Raw genomic sequence first — 16,747 nt, forward strand, 5'->3', positions numbered from 1 at the left:
GGCGAGGGGGCGCAGGGGTGGGGAGGGGCGCGAGGGAGGGCCGGGGCGGGACGGGCGCGGAGCTGGGGGAGGCCGAGGGCACGCAGGGGCGCCGACGAGACCTCCCGGGCCCCGGCGGGGGCGGGGGCGGCGGCGGAGGGGGAGGGGCGGAGGCGCGGAGACGCGCCGGCGGGGGTCGCTGAGGCCGCGGCGAGGGCCGCGCGGGCGGGGCGCGCGGGCGGGGGCGCCGGGGAGCCGCGGGGCGGGCGCTGGGGCCGGCCGGGGGCGGGCGGGGCGGCCGCGGTGGCCGTCGCCTCACTTCCGGGAGCGCCCGGGCGCCGCGCCCGCCTTCTGCCGGCCGGCCCCGCACCGCGCACCGCACACCGCACACCCGGACGAGCGCGCAGCCGGGCCGGACTCCCCAGGGCGCGCGGCCCGGGCCGCTCCCTCCGACCATGGGGGCGTCGGCGCGGCTGCTGCGCGCGGTCATCATGGGGGCGCCGGGCTCGGGCAAGGGCACCGTGTCGTCGCGCATCACCAAGCACTTCGCGCTGAAGCACCTCTCCAGCGGGGACCTGCTCCGAGACAACATGCTTCGGGGCACAGGTGGGAGCCCGGGCCGGAGCGGAGGCGGCGCGGGCGTGGCCCGGGTTGGGATTTGCTGGCGGGGATGCGGGTCCCGCGGAAGCTAGACCCCCGGAAACGAGACCCCCGGAAGCGAGACCCCCGGATACGGGTCCGGGTATGCGGGTGCAGGGATTACGGGCGCAGGGACGCGGACGCGGCACCCCCTCCCGCTGCCCAGCGGGGCAGATCTTAGCTGCTGAGCAATTGCGCCCCGAAGGCTCCAGCCTCCGGGGGCCGGGGGCCGCTTCCGGCGGGTTATTGGTGAAAGAGATTAGGAATTTAGGACGAGTTCGAAGTTCAAAGATCAAAGTAAACCGCTTGCTTGGTTTGTTAGAGAAGCACGTCCAGTTCCAGTCGCTGCTGCTCCCTCGGGTACTGTGGCCTGATCTCCACGTGCCCTTTAACCTGGAGGACTGAAGTTTGACCTGAAGGGTTTGATCTTCCTTTTTTTTTTTTTTTTTTGTTACATTGGGATTTTCTGGTTCTGACGTTTCTTCCATAATCTAAGGCCCGAGTATTTTTCTTAGGCTCGTTGTAGTCACAAAAATTGGCTTAGATCTTTGATACCCCAGAGATTTCTTAGACAGGAAAGCTATTCTTGGGCATAGTTATCGGAAGTTTCGTTTCTCGTGCCAGATAAATTCTGATAACTCAGTGCCAAATCCAGTCAAATTCTGTACAGTGGATGAGTTTTATGTCAGTGCAAATCATCGCTTAAGAAACCTGCTTTTATGTATTTATGTTTTATTTTTATTTACTTATCTTTTTAAAGTCAGCCCCACACCCAAGGTGGAGCCCAGTACGGGGCTTGGACTCATGACCCTGAGATCAAGACCTGAGCTGAGATCAGGAGTCAGATGCTTAACAGACTGAGTCACCCAGGCGCCCCACGAAAGGTGTTTTTAAAAAGTCAGCAGTAGGATGAGTTTTTTTTCCTCAAAGGTGTTGACCTTTGTTTTCCAAAAAACTCATTTTGAACCCTTTTTTTTTTTTTAAATGTTTATTTATTTTAAGAGAGAGAGAGAGTGCACGCATGCAACGAGAGCAGGGGAGGGGCTGAGAGAGGGGGAGAGAGAATCCCGAGCAGGCTCTGCGCTGTCAGCCCAGAGCCAGTCTTGGGCCTGATCCCATGAACCATGAGATCAAGCTGAAATCAAAAGTCTGAGGCTTAACCACCTGAACCACCCAGGTGCCCCTGAACCTCCTTTTCACATTCATCTTTTTAAAGTTTTATCTATTTATTTTTGGAAGAGAGTGAGCAAGTGCTCGAGAGAGAGGGAGACAGAGAATACCAAGCAGGGGCCACACTGTTAGCAAAGAGCCCAGTTCAGGGCTGGAATTCACAGACCATGAGATCATGACCTGAGCCCATATCAAGAGTTGGATGCTGGGATGCATGGGTGGCTCAGCGGGTTGAGCACCCGACTCCAGACTAGGTCATAATCTCGCCTTTCCCGGCTTCAAGCCCCGCATCGGGCTCTGTGCTGACAGCTCGGAGCCTGGAGCCTGTTTCGAATTCTGTGTCTCCCCCTCTCTCTGTGCCTTCCCTACTCAAACTGTGTCTCTCTCAAAAATAAGCAGTAACAAAAAAAAGTTTTTAAAGAATTGGATGCTTAGCCGACTGAGCCACCCAGGCACCCCACATGCCCCTGAACCTGCTTTTAAAAAATTATAGAAGTAATGCCTACAGAGGTAAAAGAAGAATTGGAAAAAGGACAGAAGTACATGAAATGAAAAGTAAAATCTCTCATTTCCTGCCTCAGTCCCATTCTTCACAGGGGAACAGGATCTCGTGTTTCCTTTTAGAAATGTGTGTGTAGGGGCGCCTGGGTGGCTCAGTCGGTTAAGCGGCCGACTTCGGCTCAGGTCACGATCTCGCGGTCCGTGAGTTCGAACCCCGTGTCGGGCTCTGTGCTGACAGCTCAGAGCCTGGAGCCTGTTTCAGATTCTGTGTCTCCCTCTCTCTGTGACCCTCCCCCGTTCATGCTCTGTCTCTCTCTGTCTCAAAAATAAATGTTAAAAAAAAAATTAAAAAAAAAAAATGTGTGTGTATAACACACACACACACGTGTGTATAGGTATGTGTGTATATAGGTGTGTGTATAACCTACATATCTCTTATTTTATGAAATACACAATCATACTGTGTATGTATTCTGCACCAGCGTATTTTCACTTTATATCTAGGATGTTTTTCCACATCAAAACGTAAAAATCTGTTTCATTCTTGTAATGCTTACTTAGGTATCTATTTGCTGAATATTAAGGTCTGTTTAATCCCCTATTGATGAGCATTTAGCTTATTTTTCGGTGGGATTTTTGTCTGTTTCGAAATGCAGACAAATACGGGAAGAAAAACAACCACCTCAATGTTTTTAGTTCTCTTGGATTTCTCTGTTCAGCACCTAGTCTAGCGAATTGCTGTTTTCATTTTTCTCTTCTAACGTTGATCCTTTAAAACATACAAAATGTTTTGTCATTAGTTAACGCTTCTAAATAAGGTTAAATTGCTTGGCCTGCTTGCTAAATGTTCTTGATGCAACATACTTCAGTAGTTAGGTAACAATAAACAGCCTCCGGAATGGCACACTAGGAAGGCATAATCCTTAAGGGGCCCTCTGAAAAATAACTGGAGCAGTGAGGTGTAACGATGTGTTTAAAGAACACCTTCAGCAGAGAGTTCAAGTTACCTTAATTTGTGAAAACATAAAAGGTTTTTTAAAGTTAAGTTTAAAGCCTTAATTGGCTTCACCTAATTGTAAACTTTTTTTCAAAATGAAGAAACATTGCTCTTTGTGTATCCTTAACATCCCTTGACGGGCCTGCTGTCCTCTTTCTGGCTCCACAGGGAGAAAGGAGGCTGGAGGGAGGGAAGAGAGCATCATGGGAAAAGGCGTCCAGCTTGCCTCAGGCATCTGCTCATTTTTAATAAGTCTTTAAAAAGCACAGTTCTTTACCAAAGAAAACAAAGTGGAGCTTAGGGAGGCGTTCAGGAGATTGTTATTACAGATGTTCAGTATCTCAGGACTAAGAACATATTCTCAATAAAAATGTTTCTCTTCTAATAGTTTTCTCTTTGAATATTTCTCTCCTTCCTCTCCCTCTCTCTCTCGTTCTCTCTTTTGTGTGTGTGATTGGATCTTTCCCACAGGATCAGAGCCAGAAAAGAGGTGTTGTCTTCTATTGAAAAAAACTAGAAGTGAACTATACTTACTATAAAGGAAGAAAAACACGTCACGAGACTATACAAAAGAAAATTAAAGTCCTCCTAATTACAACACCCAGATACAATTGTAATTAATCCTTTAGTGCCTTATGTGCTTTTTTCTTTCTCTTTTCTCTGTTGCATTTGTATGTCCAGCAAAACCTCGGTTTGCAAGCATAATTTGTTCCAGAAACATGCCTGCGATTCAAAGCACTCATATATCAAAGTGAATTTCAAGAACCATGGGTGCAATTGTGATCATGTGACGTTTGGCATCATATACTACTCGTTTTGCAAGACATCGCTCGTTTATCAAGTTAGAATTCATTAGAAATGTTTGCTCGTCTTGCGGAACACTCGCAGAACAAGTTACGTGCAGTCCAAGGTTCTATTGTATTTGCAAAATTGTTGCATTCTAAATGATTGTTTATATACCCTTTTTTCTCACTTACTTTGAGCATGCTCACATGCCACGAAGCGGTCTTAACAATGATATTTTTAATTTTCTAACATTTCCCTGTTATTTGGACATTTATGTTGTTAACCATTCTCTGCCATAATAAATACCATTATGACTATCCCTGTACATGAATGTTTCGTAGCATCTCTGCCTATACTTATGTCCTTCCAATAGCAAGTCCCTGTTGTGGAGTTTCTATAAATACGGTATTTCATGAGGGTGCTGTGTTTTTGTTTTTGTTTTTTAAGTTTTTTTTAATGTTTGTTTTTGAGACAGAGAGAGAGAGAGAGAGACAGAGCATGAGCGGGGGAAGGGCAGGGAGAGAGGGAGACACAGAATCCGAAGCAGGCTCCAGACTCCGAGCTGTCAGCACAGAAACCCACGAACCACGAGATCACGACCTGAGCCGAAGTCAGCTGCTTAACCGACTGAGCCACCCAGGCGCCCCGAGGGTGCTGTGTTTTATAACCTACGGCTGTCATCTATAGCTAAAGTTCATTTTTATTTTTTAAAGTTTATTTATTTTGAGAGAGACAGAGACAGTGTGAGCAGGGGAGGGGCAGAGAGAAAGGGAGAGAGAATCCTGAGCAGGTTTTGAGCTGTCAGCATGGAGCCCAACGCCCGGCCTGAACTCTGGAACCGTGAGATCATGACCTGAGCCAAAATCAAGAGTTGGACGCTTAACCGACCGAGCCACCCAGGCGCCCCTATAGCTAAAGCTTAAAAAGTTTAAAATCAGCCCAGAGGATGTGATAAGGACCCTGGAGACACAAGACAACCTGTTGACAGTAGCAAACCTGTAGTAATGGTGGGCCAGCCCTGACCCTGGAGTCAGGAGACTTGAATCTGACCCTTAGACATTAGGCCAGCCTTCTCACTTAAAGATGAGAAACTGAGTTCAGGAGAGGTTGAAGAATTCGCTCACTAATAAACAACAGTTGCTGGGAGACCAGGATGAACACTCAGGTCTCCTCGAGCGCCAGTTAAACACTTACCCTCATGCGGTATTGACATTCAAGAAATAATTTTAGGTAGACACGATTTTTTAATTTCAAAGTATATTTGAAAAGCAACTAGCACACCAAACCTTTACTTTTATGAACATTATAGTGTGTTCATTTAAAAAGCTGGGTCACTTTAGGGGTGCCTGGGTGGCTCAGTTGGTTAAGCGTCGAGCTCTTGACCTCAGTGCAGGTCGTGAACTCACGGTTCGTGGGACTGAGCCCTGCAGCGGCCTCCGTGATGGCAGTGCAGAGCCTGTTTGGGACTCTCTCTTTCCTTCTCTCTCTGCCCCTCCCCTGCTTACAGTCTCATTCTCTCTCTCTCAAAATAAATGAATAAACTTAAAAAAATAAATAGCAGCACCTGGGTGGCTCAGTGGTTAAGCATCTGACTTCAGCTCAGGTCATGATCTCACGGTTTGTGAGTTTGAGCCCCACGTGGGGCTGTCTGCTATTAAATTTTTTTTATAATGTTTATTTTTGAGACCGAGAGAGACAGAGCATGAATGGGGGAGGGTCAGAGAGAGAGGGAGACACAGAATCTGAAGCAGGCTCCAGGATCTGAGCTGTCAGCACAGAGCCCGACACGGGGCTCGAACTCACAGACTGTGAGATCATGACCTGAGCGGAAGTCGGAAGCTCAACTGACTGAACCACCCAGGCTCCCCCGGGCTGTATGCTATTAATGTAGAGCCCGCTTCAGATCTTCTGTCCCCCCCCCCCCCCCCCACTCTCTGCCCCTCCCTTGCTTCTCTCTCTCTCTCAAAAATAAACATTAAAACATTAAAATAAATTAATAAAAGAAAATAAAAAGGAAATCATTTCTGGGGCACCTGGGTGGCTCTTGATTTCATAGGTGTGAGATTGAGCCCCACATTGGGCTCCACACTGAGTGGGGACCTGCTTGAGATTCTCTCTCCAGCTCTCTCTGCCCCTCCCCCACTCTCTCTCTCTCACAATAAACTTAAAAAAATAATTTCTATTATTATATTTTTTCTGATAGAAAATTTATAAAATACCCAATAGTGTAAATATGTACAAAAATCACTTATATCACACAGAGATGGCTACTATTTTTTGTTTAATATTTATTTTTGAGAGAGAAAGAGAGAGAACAAGCAGGGGAGGGGCAGAGAGAGGGACAGAGGATCTGAAGTGCTGCACTGACAGCAGAGAACCCGACTCGGGGCTCAAACTCACGAACCGTGAGGTCGGGAACTGAGCCCAAGTCGGACGCGGACGCTCAGCCAACTGAGCCACCCAGGCGCCAGTGAGGACTATTAACGAGTTGCGAGTGGCTTTCCATTTTTTTTTTTCTGTTTATACATTTGCATTTATATATTTTTATATAATAGAGAATTTGAAATAGGTGTAGATTATTTTGCAACTTCTGTTGACAATGCACATTATCACATGAGTGTGCTATCCAGAGGTCCCCTTTAGCGGTTTCCTAGGGGGTCTGGAATGGGATAAAACAAATACACCTGCTGATAGGTTTTGTCTCCCTCCCCTGCTGTAGAAATCGGCGTGTTAGCCAAGACTTTCATCGACCAAGGGAAGCTCATCCCAGATGATGTCATGACTCGGCTGGCTCTACACGAGCTGAAAAACCTCACTCAGTGCAGCTGGCTGTTGGACGGTAAGTGGTGTTGGGAGCGCCTCATCTGTCCAGAGGAGCGTGGGCAGAGAAGGAGCATTTCGTGGCTGTGGACGCACGTCTGGTGGGCAGGGGCCTGAATGCCGCCATCCAGCACCCTGAAGACTTGGGCCACTCGTCTTCTCTGGACCTGCTTGTTCATCTGAAGGGAACGACAGAAGTGGACTACACGATTTCTGTGCTCCTTTTAGATGTGACTCGTTCCTTCCCCCTCCTTCGAGAATATTTTATGGTGAGGGAGGGTCACGACAAAAGGGAGAAGGAACGGTGGAGAGTAATTTACAATCCAGCTGTGAACGTTCCCCAGCCAGAGGTGTGGTGGAATCCTTGAGGGCAGGTTGATACTCAGGTCTGGGGGGGTGGGAGAGAGAGAGAGACAGGTATTTATTTTGAGGAATTGGCTCACATGATGATGGAGGCTGAAGAGTCCTAAGATCTTCAGGGTGAGCGTGCAGAGACCCAAGAGAGCCGATGGGCGATGTGGCTCCAGTCCGAAGGCCAGCAGGCTTGACAGCCAGGAGGAGCTGGCCTCAGTTGGAGTCGAAGGCAGGAAAAAACCGAGGTCTCAGTCTCAACTCCAGGGCAGGCAAGCAGGCAGGAAGAACTCCCCCTTATTTGGAGGGGAGAGTCAGCTCTTTTGGTTTGTTCAGGCCTTGGGTGGCTTAGGCGAGGCCCACCCGCATCAGGGGAACGGCCTGCTTCACTTAGTCCGCTGACTTAAATGTTACTTTTGTCCCAAAACAGCTTCTCAGACACACCCAGGGTAACGCTTGACCAAGTATCCGGACACCCCATGGTCCAGGCGAGTTGACTCACAGAATTAACCGTCATCCCAATTGCCCTACAGCTGTGATCAGCCTGCCTGGTATTCTTGCTTTGTTTTCAGACTGTTCAACATTAATGAATCCTCTTCCTTCTCTCCCCTCCTCCCCCACTCCCTTCCTCCCCTTATTCTTTTGTCATTGTTGTTGTTGAATTTGTAAAGGTTTTCCAAGGACACTTCCACAGGCAGAAGCCCTGGACAGAGCTTATCGGATAGACACGGTGATTAATCTGAACGTGCCCTTTGAGGTCATTAAGCAGCGTCTCACTGCTCGCTGGATTCATCCCGCCAGCGGCCGAGTCTACAACATTGAGTTCAACCCTCCCAAAACCGTGGTGAGTGGCTGTGGTGGCACTGGCCTGGCCTCTCACGGAGCGGACGGTCTCTGATTCCTCTTGCCCTCACAGACGGAAGTTCTGTGACGCCTGACCAAAGCTCCAGGGGGACGCTCTGGGGTCACTTGGCGCAGTGGACGAGTCCAGTCCACTCAGCTTGTTGGGAAAGGAGTCCCCAGGAGCGACAGGGGGCTTGGTACTCGTTCAGAAGTATTTGCGGATTTCCTACTACGTGCCAGGCGGTGTGTTAGGAGTTGGGGTGATAAGGATTAGTGACCACTTGAGAGGGTTTGCAGTTGAGATTCCCGGTCTACAGCTGATTCATTCTGCGTACGTACGAAATTAGTTAGAGGCTGAGATGATCCTGGGGTCTCGTGGCCCTGTGCTGCAAAATGATCTATGTTTGGATTTGCTTCTGTTTACTGGAAAGCACGCTTTTGTGCTTCGTACTTGCATACAGATGTTTAAAAATCACTTAGCTGCTTCTAAAACTGTGCTTCAAAACTGAGATGTTTGGTACCAGCCTCTCGTAACTCTTCCATAGGGCATTGATGACCTGACTGGAGAGCCTCTCATTCAGCGTGAGGACGATAAGCCAGAGACAGTTGTCAGGAGACTGAAGGCGTACGAAGTCCAAACAGAGCCGGTCCTGGAATATTACCAGTGAGTTTGTCGCTCTTCAGAGCTTCTCTTGCGTGATGAAACACCAAGTCGGTTTTCAGTTAACCCATGCTTTCCAGCTGGAATGCTAACATACCAGAAGATCCGATTCAAACTGGTTTGAACGGTAAGGGAAATGTAGCGTGTGTGACAGAGAAGGCCCGGAGGTAGGCTGGGCTTCGGTCACCACGAGGTCTGGACAGAATGTTGGCGTTCTCCCGGCTTTCTGTGGGCTTTGTCCTTAGACTCCCCGCGTGCTCACACACAGTAGCCAGGAAACAGGCAGGGCGTCCTCTTTCACGGAGGGCTGAGGGGTCAGCTTTCCCCCCAGTGGACAAAAGCCCCACACGTCGTGAAGACTGCACCAGTTTGAGCAGCCGCTGTGGTCAGGGAGCACCTTGCACCGACTGTTTTAGGCTTAGGTGACCGCTCGTTCTGGAGCCGGCCCCTGCTTGGGAGGGAGGAGACTGGCCGGTCCCCACCTGGAGCTCGGAGTGGACGGACGTCGCCCGAACTCTGCTGGCAGGTAAAGGGCCGGCTGCCGTGAGCGCTGGGGCGGCGAGTCCAGGAATGCCCGCCACCTGTGCCACTGGAGGGCACATGGAAGCTTCAGGCGGCTCCCTCTCCTCCCCTCGTTTGGCTCACAGTCTTCGAAAGCTTATATTCTCACACGGTTCCGTCCGCTCTTCAGGAAGTTCCTATCCCACAACACCTATGGGAACTCTCCTGGATAAATCTGTGACCCGGTCTCCTTAGTCCGGCTTTCCCTCCGCTTACGCAGGAGGGATCCCTCCCATCCCCTTTCCCTTCCCACACGCACTACCTGAACGGTGCTTCAGAGTCAAGACAGCACAGTGTTGTGGTTGGAGCAGACTCTGGAGCCAGACTCCCCAAGTCCAAATCCCCGCTCGCTGTTTATTCACCTGGTCTTCACCTCTTGCTTAAATGGGGGTAAGAATAGCGGGTCGAAAGGGTGAGTTAGTGTGTGTAACTCCTAGGATTGTGTCTGCCCCATAGTAAACCCTGTGTAATCAGTGGTGTTGCTGTAATGGGGCAGGTACGCAGCGAAATCTGAAGCAGCAGTCTCCAGACTATTCTAGTAGTACTTTCTGGAGGGCGAAATTACAAGGGCACTTTCTGGGGTCGCTGTTACCCGTAACTCCGTGGTTGCTAGAATGAGCTCGTCTCTACTGGTTACCAGCTGTGCGTGTGTGGCCCCGGGCAAGGCATTCAACCTTTGTGGCACACATTCTCTGTGTGTGTCAAGTCAGAGCAATAGTAAACAGTACCTACCGTATAGGGTTATTAAGGGAACTGAGAGAATCCACACGAAGACTTCCCGCGGCCCTGGCACTAATAAACCACTCCGTGGTAGCTGCTATTATTATTCCCTCTGCTGACACCGTGCCAAACGTTGGTCCACACGGATCAAGGCCGGGCCCCCAGGAAGTTGTGTATCTGCCATAGGTGGGGGAGGCTGAGAGCTGGGTAGATCGTGGTTACCGTACAACGTGCTGTGTGCTGCTATCAGCCAGGAACCTAATTCACACTAACTTTGAGCAAAAGGGGAATGTATTGTAACCACAAGGTCCAACGATAGTTCCTGCGTCCGGTGTTCAGACAGTGTCCTCAGGCCCCGGTCACACTCGGCTCTACTTTTCCATGTTGGCGGCTTCGATCTCAGGCGGGCTGTCCCTCCGTGAGCCTCTCAACACCCCAGCTTATCTCCTACCAGTTGAGCTACTGAGCAGAAAAGAGAGCGTCTTTGGCAGCAAAAGCCCTCTGGTCGGCACTGATGGGCCCCGATCACGTCCATTCTTGAAGCTGGGAAGTGGGGAGAGTCCCACCCAAATCGCATGGACCTGGTGTGGTGAAGGTGGTGTTTCCCAAAAGGGGTTTTGTTATTCACTCAAAAGTAAGCAGAAGGGAGAAGGCATTGTTGCTGAGCAGATAAGAACCCTGCGAGCCTATTCGTGGAGGTAACCACCGGTTACTTCTCTCCCGATGTGGGAAGAGGGGTCGGGAAAGCTGCAGAGAGGAAACATAAGGATCCAGGTCCCTGTCTTAGGAGATAAACCTGGTCTTTCCAGGCTTCCGGCTTTTGCTACCTCTTGCCATTAATTGAAGCTTTTCCTTCTGAACGCCCGCATGCAGAACTAGGGCTGGACTTAACCAAAAACTAAGAGTGGTATATGGAATATCAATATGCGTTGATATTTTATTTTGTTTATTTTTAATTTTTTTAATGTTTATTTATTTTTTGAGAGAGAAAAAGAGACACAGAGCGTGAGCAGGGGAGAGGCAGAGACAGAGGGAGGCACAGAATCTGAAGTGGGCTCCAGGCTCCAAGCTGTCAGCACGGAAACCCACGAACCACGAGATCACGACCTGAGCCAAAGTCGGATGCTTCACCGACTGGGCCACCGAGGTGCCCCTGCACTGATATTTTAAATACTGACAGTTGTATTTGTTTTTAAAACTCTTTCAGCAGTGGGACATTTACAGAGTAATTAGGTCTGTGTTAACAAACAGCTTTATGTTCTTACTCTTTAAAGGACCTACAGTTGAAGCAGGTTTTATTACATAGAAATTAAAAGGGCACATGTTCATCTAAGGTACAGCTTTAGGATTGTACACAATTGTATACAATAGGTGCCTGCACTTGTGCCCTCAGTAATTAACTCACTTGTAACACTGGCTTGATTCAGGAGGCCACAGCAGTTAAGAAACTTGTTCTCTTAAAAGCTTGACAAGATGCCTGTGAATTTAGGAGGGCTTCTAATATGCAGAGACTACACTATTTGCATAGTGTCTTTCCTTAGCAGATGTTTCTTAACCAAGAAAACAGTGGGAATTACTCAAAGTTAGTCTTAACTCTGGCCAATCGTACGAGGTATCGAGAGAGGAATGCTTTTGTCCCCAGGGAAGCCTCTGAAAACCAGGTGAAAGGTTGCAGAGGTACGATGATCCTGTTTTCAGGAAGAAAGCAGGGTTCAGCCTTGAAGACACTGTGTGCGTGTGGGTTGCAGGAGGAGGGTAAGCAAAGAGAGGAATGCCAGCATGTCTGGAGGGAGTCTGTCTTTTGAGGAGCAACCCTGGGCTTCTGATCTCACCCCCAGGAGTAAACAGACACTGGCTGCTGGTCTGATGGCAAGCCAGACAAATCTGCCTGGGGAAAAATGGAGAAACACAATAGGAAGCTCAATAAAAACTTTGTATTCCCTTTTCCTCTAAAACGTGAAAGGATAGCATAGAGGAAGAAATAAAACTAGGCAAAAAGAAGGAAGCACAAGCAAGTATTAGACAGCAGTTCTGCAAGTGGGGAAATAGAGGCAAGGAAAGGTATCTGACAGGCCCCGTGTTGGGGAGCTACTCCGTGTGTGATCTGGGCTGTTACTTTCTAAACACACAGTTGTATCAGTAACAAAAGGAATCTGAGCTCCAGAAAGGATTAAGTGAGCCAGTATATTTAAAACACTGAGCACATACTCAATAAATAAGTGCTACTATTTTTCAAGTGACTGTTTCCATAAGCCAGAGGGCACAGCTGAAACTAAAGTCTAGGTTTACCAACGCTAAGCCAATGCCTCTTTCTCTGGATCACAGATTACTTACTGAGACCCCTAAACCCACTTTTTTTTTTTTTTTTTTAAAGTAAACTCTACCCCTCAAGGGCTTGAACTCACCACCCTGAGATCAAGAGTTGGATGTTCTACCGACTGAGCCAGCCAGGCGCCCCTCACATCATCATCTTTGAAGAATCACTTTGAGGGGCACCTGGGTGGCTTAGTCATTAAGCGTCTGACTCTTGGTTCCTGCTCAGGTCATGACCTCATGGTTCGTGGGTTTGAGCTCCGTGTCGGACCCTGCTCTCTCTCTCAAAATAAATCAACATTTAAAAAAAGAAAACAACAACAACAATCACTTTGAAAAAGCTCATTAGGAAGAGTCAGACCTGTGTTTTTTTGTTTGTCATCTTTAGGAAAAAGGGGGTGTTGGAAACATTCTCCGGAACAGAAACCAACAAGATCTGGCCCTATGTCTATGCTTTCCTACAAACAAGGGTTCCACAAGTAAACCAGAAAGCATCAGTTACTCCATGAGGAAAAGTGCATAAAACCAGTAAGATGAGCAGGGGCTCCTCGTCCGGAGCCTGCCATGTATGAGTTTTTTTGAAAATTGTATTAGTTTCAGTTGTACTGATTTTATTCTGGAAATTAAGGATATGTCCAACGACGAAGATTCATGTTTCCGTCCAGTGTGTTTTATCCACTTATCTTCTATGGGCATGCAATTAAAAAATATCAGATATGTCTTCACTTCTGAAAATTTTTCTAAAGGATAATTAAAAGAGCAATCGGAAATAACGTAAGTTTTGTTCAGAAGAGCAAGTGATACAAATTTTATTTCTCTGGAAAAGCTAATAAAAAAAATTCCACGTCACTCTGAAAAGTATCTCATCAGAGAAATTTGCATAGACTGTTGCCCAAAAAACGGCATCACTAGCATTATGGTACATGGTTTTTTGAGACACTAGGTCTATCAAATTCCAGAAAACAACAGGAAACGCGCATTAGTTTCAGGATGCAAATTCACTGCTGCCTTTATACTAAGAAACTTACAAGCATAGCCATTTTTGCTGTATTTATTCTGTCGTTAAACATACTTCAGTTTACTCAGAATTTTCAGTCTGCTATACAATTGTATTAAACTAGCATATAGGAAAATACTACTTTCCTATGACATGTTGTCTTTTGAGAATACGTGTCCTGAGGAAAATGTTAGAAAGTGACCCTAGAAGTTCTTGCAGAAGCACCGAAGTTGAATTGTCCACAGAAAATGTCATTACAGTCTTATGTTTTTGGGTGTTACTCAGGTTAAGAAATATGTGCTACTTGCCAGAAATATGACCTACTTGCCAGTTTCTGATCAGTGTGTAACTTCTGCGTTGAAGAGTAACCAGTTAAAGTACAAAAAGAAAAGCCAAGCCATGGCCCGAAGTGAAGCAAGCATACTTGGCCATCAGGAAGTAGGAACAGGTGTGCCTGGGGAGCATTCCCTTGACAGAGGGAACAACCCTAATTAGTAATCAGGTGTAGCAATGAAGAAGGATTTACCTGAAAGGCTGAAAAGGACCGGGAAGGTAACTGAGTTTGCTGAAGTTCTTTGTTCATCAGAGAAGCGGACACCTCGCTTTCCCTGCTGCCCCGTCGTCTGGCAGGAGAACTGTGTTTGCATGCTGGGCAGCCATCTAGGAGTGACGACAGTTTGGTTTCTTAGCGGGGCAGGAAGGATGCACGCTTCCGTCCCGTGGCCTGCTGGGAAGAGCGGGGCGACGAGGCGGAGGGGAAACCCAACCACATGTTCAAGGGCATATTTACTCTTATTTACCTGGTGCTGAGTCAAACGAAACGAGTCCTCGTACAAGCGGTTAACTGCCTGTGAACATTTGGCCCATTTTATTCCAGGCGCTTAAAATACACATGCCAGCAAGTTGTTCTTTATTCTGTAGGGAGAAACTCTTCTCTTCCGATTTTTAAAAATTCAATGTTAATCTTTCAGAATGGACCAAGGCTTTTAAAAATAGTAAGCATTTCTTTACAAAAGTTTCTACGATGCTTTATTTGAATGTTAATATTATGTGCTTTCTAAAACGGTTGTGAACTACTAAGCTTAGGAATTACCACTGGGTTAGCAGGTACATGAGTATTAATGTTCTACAATAAAAGTGAATTTTAGAACTGCGGGTATTACTTTGTGTCCAGCATTCCACAGGGCTGACTCCATCCCACCCTTCTGTTCTGCTGCCCTGATGTCTCCCGCGCTTCCGAATTAGTGACTACTTTCTAATAATTGTCTTAAAATTAAAACTGTGTCTTAAACCAGTACAGAGGCTGGTTTCATTTTAAGCTAGATCTCCTGCTGTAGTATTGCAGGCATACTGGACACACTTGGATTTGGAACTCAAAAAGGGGCAGAAGTACACGGCTATCGAAAGTAAGACCTCTTCCTGTAACCACTCCCTCCCCACCTCAGAACACGTAACCGGTTTTGCACGTACGTCCATTACTTTGGGAAATGCTCGCACTATTACTTTTTTGCTTTATTAAAGCAAATAAAGAGAACTTGTTTTATGCCGAGTTGATGTCATAGACAGTTCTGATGAAGACTGTCATTGTTGAAAAGCTCAGTGACCGTCGTCGTGATTTAAGTGCCACATGGAAGCATGTCCAGAGCTGAATGCCATGGCGAGGAGAAGCTGCCGTGCCTTAGTTAAAAGGCTGGTGAGGACAGTGCCTCAGCCCACGTAAGCAGAATGTGCTGTGGGAAATGCAAATTGGCAACACCATCTGCAAATATTCTCCATTTCTCTTTTGAAATGGGTTAAATACTGGCTCAAACTTTTAAACCCCAGTCCATAGCTATTTTCCAGCCAGGTATTTACAATGGCATTCCAGCAAAACATCTGAGACATTCAATAGTCTGTGACAAAACTTATGTTAACAACAAATCATGGTGATTACAGACCTGAAATTGCTGTTAGTACCCGCAACCAACATCAAGAATAAATTTGTATTTAAAACATGTTTGTAAGTTGTGTCTTCTCGTTGACAAAATAAATAGCTTTCTTAACTTTGCAATTCAAGATTTTGATTTTGGAAGTTACTAGTTTAAAATGTTTAAAGCACGGTAAAAGCCAATATGCTCAGTAGAGTGCATACCTGACTCCTTGTTTTTGTTTTTTTGTAAACTAACGATCACGTTTTCCCATATACGTAGCACTGGGTAAAGTTAAATTGTCATGCCAAATTGTATTTTGAAAGGATTTTACCCGAGGAAATCAATTTGATGATGTTTCGTATTTTACCAAAAGACTCTTAAGTGTTTGAATAGTAAACAGCAGGAAGAACCATACTGTTTTAAGAAACCAAGTGAACGATCCAATCATTTTATCATTTTCATACTCAGAAAAAAGTTCAAATCTAATTCTTCAAGGCGTATGAGAATGGTTTTGACTTCACTATTAGATGCTAAGCAATTCATAATCAACATTTTATTCATGTTTGTAACCGCCCCCCCCAGCCCCCCGCCACCCCGCCATCAGCTTAAGCAAGCAAGCAAATACCTCTTCGAGGAGTCTGCTTTTCGGAGACCTGTGACGTGGTAACAAATGTCCACTATGGAAATCAACGCAAAGGATTTTCAGGGTTTTAAAACGCGTATCACATTGATGCAAAACCGAAATGAACAGCCTTAAGCTTAAATCTGACAAGGGCATCTCTGTCCAGAATCAATTTAAGAATTGAAATACGTGACTGATTTTTGAGAATAGTAAACGGACATCTTTATTTTTCTCAAAAAATACCCCAAGGTTAACTTCAGGATCACTTTGTCTCAATCTACAGTTTTTTCATCCTGTAAAAAAAATCCACTTATTAAACCAGATTCATGTTCTTTGGTCAGCCCATTATTCATTTTTTTTTTTAAGTCTATTTATTTTGAAAGAGAGAAAGAGAATCCCTGCAGGCTCTGCACCGTCAGCGCAGACTGATGTGGGCCTTGAACCCGGGAAACATGAGATCATACCTGAGCAGAAATCAAGAGTCGGATGCTTAACCTACTGAGCCACCCAGGCACCCCATGTTAATTCACTTTTAATGTTTATTTATTTTTGGGAGACAGAGCGTGAGCAGGAAAGGGGCAGAGAGAGAGGGAGACACAGAGTCCGAAGCAGGCTCCAGGCTCTGGGCTGTCAGCACAGAGCCCGACGCGGGGCTTGAACTCACAAACTGTAAGATCCTGACCTGAGCCGAAGTCGGATGCTTAACCGACCGAGCCACCCAGGCGCCACGTCATGTTAATTCACTTTTAAAGGGGGAACAGGACTGTTGAAGAACACTCAGTTTTCCTAAAGGTAAGTTATAGGACACTGTGAGCTTATTACACAAAATTTGAAAGAGCCCACTAATGGTGTAACTGGATGAGAATGTTACCCATCT

At 46.9% G+C, this 16,747-nt stretch overlaps 1 protein-coding gene across 1 annotated transcript; it reads left to right on the forward strand.

The window, feature by feature from the left end:
• Window positions 1–326: 326 nt before the first annotated feature.
• AK3 (adenylate kinase 3) lies at window positions 327–16,210 on the forward strand. The gene is made up of 5 exons (XM_042912745.1): window positions 327–585; window positions 6,792–6,911; window positions 7,915–8,087; window positions 8,632–8,750; window positions 12,730–16,210. Exons 1-5 carry the CDS (start codon window positions 435–437, stop codon window positions 12,848–12,850), a joined length of 684 nt encoding a protein of 227 aa, XP_042768679.1. The 5' UTR covers window positions 327–434; the 3' UTR covers window positions 12,851–16,210.
• Window positions 16,211–16,747: the final 537 nt, after the last annotated feature.

Source organism: Panthera leo, chromosome D4 (assembly GCF_018350215.1).
Source record: "Panthera leo isolate Ple1 chromosome D4, P.leo_Ple1_pat1.1, whole genome shotgun sequence".
In the NCBI taxonomy this organism is placed as follows: Eukaryota; Metazoa; Chordata; class Mammalia; order Carnivora; family Felidae; genus Panthera; species Panthera leo.